General features: G+C 42.2%; 1 protein-coding gene across 3 annotated transcripts in view; it reads left to right on the forward strand.

Annotated features, from left to right (window-relative positions):
• The window catches only part of ADGRF5 (adhesion G protein-coupled receptor F5), a 52995-nt gene extending 43087 nt beyond the window's left edge, over positions 1 to 9908 (forward strand). For 2 of the 3 annotated variants that reach the window (XM_074820187.1, XM_074820188.1), the window contains exons 19-23: positions 590 to 631; positions 725 to 784; positions 4255 to 4311; positions 5583 to 5667; positions 6794 to 9908. In XM_074820187.1, coding sequence (XP_074676288.1) covers positions 590 to 631; positions 725 to 784; positions 4255 to 4311; positions 5583 to 5667; positions 6794 to 6873 — 324 coding nt within the window. In that variant the 3' untranslated portion in view covers positions 6874 to 9908. The remainder of the gene's footprint in view (positions 1 to 589; positions 632 to 724; positions 785 to 4254; positions 4312 to 5582; positions 5668 to 6793) is intronic. The other variant, XM_074820189.1, reaches the window with a different exon arrangement.
• The last annotated feature ends 110 nt before the right edge of the window (positions 9909 to 10018 follow it).

Here is a 10018-nt window from a genome sequence, read left to right on the forward strand (position 1 = left end):
GAGGCATCATATTATGCTATGTGGGTTCAAATAATGAGGGAGTATAAACAGCTCAAAAGTCACCAAGAACAGCTGAATAGTACTAATAATAAAGAGAGAAATTGAACAAAATATACATGGTTGAGAGTTTTCAGTCAGTATGATATTTACAACAACACATTTAGGTGGCCAGTAGGATCCCAATACAACTGGATTTCTTAAGGACACCATAGTTATGTCTACTCTATCTCTTAAGAATGGCATCAAAATTGTATGCTTTAGACAAACTCACTTGCCTTTTATATTGTGAACCTGCTACTTATCTGGGGAGCATAGGCAGGGCACAAAGGTCCTTTCCTCCAAATAAGTTTAGTGCTAGCAAACTGTCTGTATCACATTTGTAGACCAGATATACACAGTTTAAATAGGCCAGGTCCGGAGAACTTCTACCACATTAGCAATCTGTTAGGTGAGATGCAGTTAGAAAAATGACCTCTATCAAAGAGTTCAGAGTTTAAATAGTCAACATGGACAATGTTTGAGATAATTATGAGGTACTGCAATTAAAAGGTTGTTGTCATCAAACTGCATATAATTATCTGTCTCCTAGGGATTATTCATTTTGGTGTTTGGGAGTCTCTGGGACAAGAAGGTAAGAATTCAAACTGTTTCTTGTATTATGTGAAAATACTGTTGGAATTTTAACATAATTACTGTTTTTACTGACTTTTTCTTAAACAAATAGATACAAGAAGCCCTGCTGAAGAGGAATTCAATGTCCAAATGGAGTTCGCAGCAAACAAAGGTTAGAACCTTGACCTAAAAATGTATTTCAGTTACTGCTGAATAGTCTAACATTCTCCAAGTGTCTTCTAAGTCAAATGCACTTTATATTCTGATTTACTTATTAGAACCAGTCAGAGAAAGATAAGACACTACCAACACAAATATGAATATACCCCCTTTTTCAAAGTTCATTATTTCACCTATAATTGGTAAAAAATGAGAAGAAAGTTGGTGGATATTTGCTCTAAAATCCACAAGAAATAAACCACAAAATGTAACTGAAACTTTAAGTTAGAAGACAGAAGATTTCAGTGACACTATTATTTATTCACAATTTAAGAGAAATGCGAAGGGAACTTCTTGGGGAAGATACCCTTCAGCTATGAGCAGGAAAGGGTGGAGATATTGCAACCTGAATGCATGAGACAAGGAGACAGGTTAGCCTCCACTTCAGGCTGGGAACAGAAAATGGGAGGAAGAATGAATCTTTTGTCAAAATCATGTCTATGTGTTGCAAGGACTCAGATGTTAATGAATAAAAGATAGAACATAAATAAATATATTTCTGGAACCAAGTGGCCTGGACACACTCCTAGAAGAGGAGAGACTTAGGTCCCATACCCAGCAAATTCCTGCATTTAACCCAAAATATTCAGTGTCTAAAGAAAAAAAGAAATAATATTGCAAACAGGGACTGGATCCTTAAGGAAGATCCTGGAAGGTTTCTCTCCGATCCACAGAGAGTTTCTCTGGCCCATTGACTCTTGCATTCCTCCCTGCATTGAAGCATAGCTTGAATGGGCATCTAGAAATGCCTCTGCTCAGGATAGGTGTTCACATTAAAGAGGGAAGCCAGTTCCACTACCATCTTTAAAAGGAAATATAAAGTTTGCACAGTACCTCAGGAAAATTATTTCCAAGGAATACGATTAGGACAGAAACATAGGCAATGTTGCTGCTGAAGAGAGATGTCACAGAATCAGAGGACAGTTGAGGTTGGAAAGAATCATTTGAGATCATCTAGTTCAAATCCACTACTCAAAGCAAGGTAAATTAGAGCAGGTTGCTTAGGACATTGTCACGTCAGGTTTTCAGTATCTCTAAAGCTGGAGAATCCACTAATTCTTTGGACAAAAAGATGTGGTGTTTGGTCACCCTCAGCGTAAAACAAAAGCTTTTTCTTATGATTAAATGGAACTTCTTCCATTTCAATTTGTGTTCCAGAGATCAAGACTCTGAAAATAAATGCTCAGTGGCTGTTTGAAAAGGGTAAAACAGGGTTCGGCTGCTATAAGCTACTGCACAGCCATGGAGCTAGACTGTAGGTATCTGCTCCATTCACACGTTCTAGTCTTTAGCAGCTCCTGGTTCCTCTCTCCATGTGTCCTTCACCTCCACAGATCTCATGGCACCATAGGCCTTTCCTCCAAAATGCCTAAAGGGAGGCAGAGCTATTTAAGCCATGGGAAAATGCTGGCGTGGGGACAAATGAGCTTAATTAAGTTCAAAAAAGATACAGCACACCTGGAAAGGTGTAGAGCAGAGCAAGTACCGAAGAGGGGGGGGACTGTTGTGCTAGAATGACATAGGACTCTTCAGCCTAAACAGCTGATGGGGAATGTAAAAGGGATGTATGCTGCTATGAGGCCAGGGAGCAAGTGTGCCATCCAGTTTGATAATGAAGGACCAGGCCTGACCCGAATGAGTGGCAGATTCAAAGCAACTGAAGGAGATTTAGATCTCCCTGCTCCTGGACGTTTGACACTCTCCTAAGTTTTCTTATGGCTTACTTCATTTTGTGTAAGTGTAATAGGCCATTAGGGGCTTTTAAACACCAAGGTCTTGCCTTTACCTCCACAAGTCCCTGTACCTCTGATAGCCAGAAGTGGAAAGAACATCCTGAAGATGTGCTGCTACAAGATTACTTCGCTTTTGTAAAACTCTTCCCTAGAGCCTCTGCTATAGCCTGTGTTGGATAAGAAGCGACTGGGCTAGAGGATCCTTGGATCCAGCCAAGTGCAAATCTGCTTATGGCATTGAGCAACCAGTGCCCGTTAGAAAGGCTGGGGAACGGTCCCTCAGTGTGAACAAAGGAGTAAAACCACAGAATTTAATGCTTTTAAAATGAGGTTTGACAAACCCCTAAAGCAGAACATAGGAGGTCAGCCACACAGGGGGGTCAACCTCAGTGACCCAGGCCATGTCTTACAGGCCTAGGAGAGGGCCAAGAGCTGATGCTATAGACTAATATTCACCTCACAAAGAGCTCTGCTGATTGAAGACGTGTTGTGGCTACAGAATTGTTTGTTACCCTCTTTGGGATGTTTGGAATTCCGCTGATGCCAAAGGTGTCTTCATCTCTACTCCTGCACAAGAAGGGTCACATTCCCAGATACGGAATATAGAAAAGTTTCAGCCAACAGGAATAAAATGTTTCCATCTGGGATGGTTGCATGATGATGGATAACTTTGTGTATTCTAACACAGAAATGCTTCTTCTAATTTACAATTTTGCATTTATAACTCCTTACCAGAGAAGCCATGCCAGGATGGGTAGAGGATTGAAGGCATCAGAATCTAACCACTGGCACTGGAGGTGAAAAAAAAAAAAAGATGATAAATGCTAGAACCATTCTTATATGACAATAGAGTTTAATTATATATTGGTGTCTGAAAAGGGTTTATTCAGAAGAGCCTGTACAGGTATTGCTAAAGAACTGGGAAGCAGACATAAATCCCAGCATAATTAAGACAGATGGGTATATAACCTCAAAGGAATTCAGGAGTCCATTAAGGCTGAACTGTTAGCTCAGAGAAGCAGCATTAGATTGAATCCATCCAGCTTCCACAAGATTTACAGAGTTGCTGAAGTTGGAAAGTACCTCCAGAGATCATATAGTACCACCCTCCAGAGCATGGTCAGCTAGAACTCAGAGTCATGGCCAGGTGGGTTTTGAGTAGCTCCAAGGATGGAGACTCCACAGTCTCGCTATGCAGCCTTTTCCTGTGTTTGACTACCCTCACAGTGAAAAAGTTTCTTCTTAAGTGGAATTTCCTGTATTTCTATTTGTTCTGAATGCCTCTTGTCCTTTCACTGGGCGCAAACAAGAAAAGTCTGGCTCCGTCTTCATTCCCACTGCCTCTTCTCCTTTTACTGCCACCAAGGAGAAATGTTTGGCTCTGTCTTTACTCCTTTCCAGTCAGATGGCCCCCAACATGTCCTGGTGCATGGGATTGTTCCTCCCCACGGACAGGAGGACTTTGCATTTTCTTTTGCTGAACTTCATAAGATTCCTGTCATCCCATTTCTCCAGCCTGTTGAGGTCCCTCTGAATGACAGCAGACTCATCTGATCTATCAGTCACTCCTTCTAGTTTTGTGTCATCTGCAGACTTGGTGAGGGTGTGCTCGTCCCATCATCTATATCATTAATGAAGATGTTAAAACAGTATTGGACCCAGTACTGACCTCTCTGTATCTCCCCTCCAGCAACGTGCTGAAGGCCCGGGAGGAAGCAGCCTGCGACTAGCCAGGCAGAGCAGCACTGTAAGTTTTAAGTGCTCCAACCCTCTGCCACATTCAGATATTTTGTCAGGACAAGACAGGAAAGATGCGGGTTTGGTCTCATGTTTCTTCATTTAGGATTCCCAGAATCATCCACCTGGATTTTTTTAACTGGTACTCCAAGTATTCCAGTGTTTTCTGCAGGAGGCTTACTCTTGGGAACCCAGGTCTGGGAACATTTCCTAATGCATTTTTAAAACGCCACTCCTTCTTTCTGGCTTGAAAATGACATCTGCTGAATGTGGTGCTATTCTGTCTGTGGGAAAAACTGCTTTTTCCCAGGAAACTGGAAGGAAGACAGAAATAACTGGTACTACTATCATTAAGCATGTCAGTTTCTTCGTTCCCTCCTGTACTGACACATCCAGCAGAATGAAGTAGAGAGAACAAGTTGTTAAGTCTTGGACCCCAATTCTGAATTCCTGTTCAGACAAAGTCTCCTGGCCAGACACTTTTAACTCTAGCTGACACTGTGGAAGCTGCCCCAGGCAGTGGGAATTGGCATATTTTCTTGGCAGTTCTGCTGATAAGGAATAAATAAAGCAAGATCAAAATCTTTGATCAAACTTTTTAGATGTGATTCATTTACCTTCTTCCTCTATTACATTGTGATATAGGTGACTGCATAAAACTGCTTAATTTGCCCCACCATGGTACAACCTAATGAACAGAGAAGGATTGAACAGAAAAAGATGTGTTTTTCACACTTTTTTTTTAACACATCTTTGGAGGAATCCCATTAAATTCTCAAATCACTTCAGAACTGAAAAAAACCCTTAATTTTAGCAGCATAAAATTTCTTCCTTCCTGTCTGGACTGCAGAGAGTTGTGTTCCAATGCCCTCTAGTGTGTCAAGTTAAATTTGCCTTTGATTATCTCAGGTTATTGGCCTTCAATGACCATCCCCAAGCATATAAATCTTAGCTTTTCTGGCTACCTTAATGGATATACTCCCTCAGAGTACAGACTCTGTACTGTCTGTATGACTGTGGAGCCTAAGCCACCTTCCCCAGCCAACAGTTAAGAGACAGGCTGTTTTTGTCCTGTAGTTTCTTTTAAAGTTGATCTCCTTCATTGTCATCATAAATATGCAGATGGGTGAACCTGATGCCTCACAAACATCTAACCTGTCCCTTTGTGGATTGCCTGCTTGTACTACTGAACAACATGTTATTGTAATCTTTTTCTTCCCCTCAATGTGGCTATAAAGAAAGTTCTAGGCTTTTTGTTAAAAGCAATTTTCTCTCTTACAGTCATCCTCCCTGATCCTGGTGACACCAATGTTTGCTATGAGCTATCCATTTTCAAGAACCTTTAATAACTTATGTGGGAAAACAGGTATGTAACAACTGATCTCTCCTACTGAAGCACAAACAAGGTTTTGCCTGCATTCTCACTCTCAGGATATGTGTATCCTGATTTCTCTCAATCTATATGTCTATCCATCCATCCATAGACGGTATTTCATCTTGTAGTACAAAGGAACTGTAATGAGTCATTAGAATCACTAGCATAATTGTTCACGATTGTAGCACGATGCTAGCAGCATAATTCTCTACCACTAAAACAAGCATTGAATGGTGGCATGCATCACCAATCCTAAAACCCACTAACAGAGCTTTGTTTTGAGCTTAATGATACCATGACACAGTGCCCCTCAGTTCATTTACTGTTCATGTACTCTTCACCACCTTGGAGTTGTATCTCTTCAAAAGTTCTCTGGCAGTCATTTTATAGACATCACCATTTCAGTTAGGACTTTATTTTGCAAGAAGCATTCCTGAAAATATGAGTAATTTCAGTCCTAAATGTATAATCTTTACATTCAACCATTGCTCAAAGAAGATGGTGACAATTGGTGAAAGTGGAATATGAAGGAGTTTAATTTAGGCAATCATCTGCTTTTTAAGTCTGTTTATTAGTCAGATAATGGAACAAGAAGTTGGTCTCTGATTCTGCTACAGTAAGTTTACATGAGTACACCAGCCAGATACAGAAACCTCCCACCACAAGAATGACAATTGCCCACAACTGCCTCCCATGCTGCTGCCACCCGAAACTCCCATATTATTAGCACTTGCTTCCACACTCTGCTCTCAGGCTCTGTGCACCTGAGTCTTAGTTTAGAGCCTCATGGTCACAAGGGGGAGGGAGTTAGTATTTATCTCAAGAGCACATGTTCTAGATGCATCCCGATGCTTAAGGAGGATCACTAAGTCCTTCCATTTGTGTGAGTAAATTACTATCCTATGGCATGATTGTCAATTCAAGATGACATATCCTGGCTGTGTCACCAAACACATTGACTTCTGTGGTTGCTGGTATTGTTGTAATCCAGCTAGTATCAGAGACCAAGACAAAGCCACCTGGGTCATCAGGACAGGTCTAACTGTCCTTACTTTGCAGTGCCAGCATGTCCTAGGCTATCTGTCCTTATGTCTAACCACTATGTTTTGTTTTGCAGGAAAATACAGAGTATCTTCTTCAGAGTCATCCAGCTCTTCCTCTGAAAACACTTCCAAGTCATATTCTTTGCTTAACTGAGGCACTACAAATGTTAAATCACGTAACTCTGGAAGGACCTCTGCCCTTTCCAAGATAAGCAGAAAACAGTACCTGAGAGTCATCAAGAAGTGGACTGCTTCATTTTGACTAGACTGTGCCTTGGTGCATTCTTCTGGAATAGTCATTTCTGGTTAACATGTAAGGCAGGAGACTTTGAGAGGAGGAATTTTACAGGGGCTGCCAATCCCAGAAGAGATGACAAGATGTTTCAAACTTGGAAGGATTTGAAGGCCTTCAAGTGCCAGAAAAGTCACTGGGAGTGAAGAATTCTTAGCCTTTAAGAGGGTGCTTAGCACTATGCAGTACTGAGCCATGAATTGCAGTGCTATACACAGCTGTTTTCCAGTGGTTTTAGTATTTCCACTATCAACTCTCTGAATGATTCCAAAGGCCTGTGTAGATACACAAGTACCTCATAGCTTCTCTCTTGTCCTTGTATTAGAGTCTGGAAAGTCCATAAGGTATAGTGCTCTCCACTTTCTATTTAAGACTTTCTGGAACCAAAGATTCACAGCTAAGAAGGTCCATTTCAGAACTTCACTTTTGACTTAGATAAAGTGAAGACCATGATGATGGTCTTCTTTCAGATGGAATGTACTGAAAGCTCCATGTGTGTCTTTTTTGAAGAAAAGGAAGTTTTATACCCTCAATTATAATTGTCCTTCCCTTGATATGTAATGTGGTAAGACAGAGACGGTTGCTGCTCTCTACCACAGAGGGGACTGCATTTATTTAATGTATAGTAGTGTTAAGTATACAGGGAGTCTTTTGTGTAAATTCTGTGTGTTTGGGTCTCCTCTTAGAGGAAAATCATAATTGGAGAGCTCAGAGAGTTAGCTCTGCAGTGAATATAAGCCACCATGTGCCAGGCAGGATGAAAGGTTTTATATAATTTATTGCCCTAATACTACATTTGTGGAATCAGTTATTTCCAAGCCTGTATACCTTTAAAGCAAGACTCCTGTCTTAAGCAGAGGGCTGTGAGAGAGCCTGCAAAGTATTTATAGCGCACACAAATGTTACAAAACTTATGCAAAATATGATAGATGAAATCAGGAAGATCTAGATCTGAGGCCAATATAAAATACTGCTGTCAGGTGTTACAGCCCTATTTGGTTGTTGGGGAATCAGGACTATGTTTACCAGTGGTGAACTTGTTCCCAGGACTTTGGGATGAACCAGGATGGAAAACTGTTGCCTACAGTTACAGGCAAGTGTGATGGTTTGGTATGGGCAGGTGGTGATGACTGAAGACAATAAACAAGCATCAATCAAATGTATTATTTATATTGAAAACAATTTCTTTTTGCTTGAAGATTTAGTTGCAATACTAGAACTAGAACACAGTTAGAGATTAAGAAATATTTGAAAATCCAGAATCTCTTTGAAGTGCATGGCCAGTGGAAACTTGAAAATCAGGCCTTCGCACATTATTCCAACAAAAACTTGCCTTTGTACAGCTCAGAGTAGTCCACCTCACTCTGGAAGTAGCTTGTGCAATATTGACCTGCTGCAGAACCATCCACTCCCACTGAGTTAGAATAGGCTTTACATAAACTGTAAAGTACGAGTCCCTGTAGACAGCACAGTCCCACCGCACCTTATCTCTGCAGACATTTAACCTCTGAGGTTTCACCACACCTCTCAGTTTAGCTAAGCCTGGGTCTTGACTGTATGTGAATGAGAAATCAGGATGTGATACTGAGCTGTCTGGCACTAAAGGGCTATCTTTGGATGGACCTTCAAAGGCATGGTCCTTGCCATTGTTACAAAAGTCATGACAGTTCATGAAAGAGTAGCAGCTAAGAAATTAACTGTACCAGTCTTAAAGATCTGGGTCCAAGGCTTCACTTGTATACATACATGGATCAAACTAAAAAGGGAGAGAAGAAAATAAGGCCAAATGCCGGGTGCTGCACTTTGGCCACAACAACCCCCAGCAGCACTACAGGCTTGGGGAGGAGTGGCTGGAGAGCTGCCAGTCAGAGAGGGACCTGGGGGTGTTCATTGACAGCCGGCTGAACATGAGCCAGCAGTGTGCCCAGGTGGCCAAGAAGGCCAATGGCATCCTGGCTTGTATCAGAAATAGTGTGGCCAGCAGAGACAGGGAAGGGATCTTACCCCTGTACTCGGCACTGGTGAGGCCGCACCTCGATGACTGTGTTCAGTTTTGGGCCCCTCACTACAAAAAGGACATTGAATGACTCGAGCGTGTCCAGAGAAGGGCAACGAAGCTGGTGAAGGGTCTGGAGCACATGTCGTACGAGGAGCGGGTGAGGGAACCGGGGGGTGTTTAGTCTGGAGAAGAGGAGGCTGAGGGGAGACCTCATCGCCCTCTACAACTACCTGAAAGGAGGTTGCAGAGAGCTGGGGATGAGCCTCTTTAACCAAGTAATAAGAGATAGGACAAGAGGTAATGACCTCAAGTTGCACCAGGGCAGGGTTAGACTGGATATTAGGAAGTATTTCTTTGCAGAAGGGGTTGTTGGGTGTTGGAATGGGCTGCCCAAGGAGGTGGTGGAGTCCCCATCCCTGGAGGGGTTCAAGAGGCGGGACGACATAGCGCTGAGGGATCTGGTGTAGTTGGGATCTGTCAGTGCTAGGTTAACAGTTGGACTAGATGATCTTCAAGGTCTTTACCAACCTAGATGATTCAGTGATTCTGTGAAAAAGTGGGAGTGCTGAATGGAGGAAGGAGAAACATGACACCAGCCACATTATTCCCCTCCCACCCACTCTCAGCAGCAAGAGCCAGGTTTTTGGCACAGACAAGGTGGGCAGTGGGCTCACCAACAGCTTGCTCCCCTCAGGATTCTGGCATTTTGGGCCACTGGCTATTTTTGGTCAGCTGGCCCAATCCTCCCCTTTGTCCTGATCAAAACCCAAATCCCTCCATTGACCCCCCTTCCTGAAGTCAGGGCTGTCACAGTGTTTGTTTTCTGATGATTTCTGTCACTTGTACCTCCTCCTGTTAACTGCAAGGCACTAAATTAAAGCACATATTGCAACAAAAACCTACCAGGTTTACCTTCTATTTCTGTTCTGATATGAAGACAGGAAGAAACTGCTTTTGGAGGAAACCTGGGTAACAAAGTTTCAAGTGTGGAAACTGTTAGAGTGTTTG

This window comes from Strix aluco, chromosome 3 (genome assembly GCF_031877795.1).
Source record: "Strix aluco isolate bStrAlu1 chromosome 3, bStrAlu1.hap1, whole genome shotgun sequence".
Classification (NCBI taxonomy): Eukaryota; Metazoa; Chordata; class Aves; order Strigiformes; family Strigidae; genus Strix; species Strix aluco.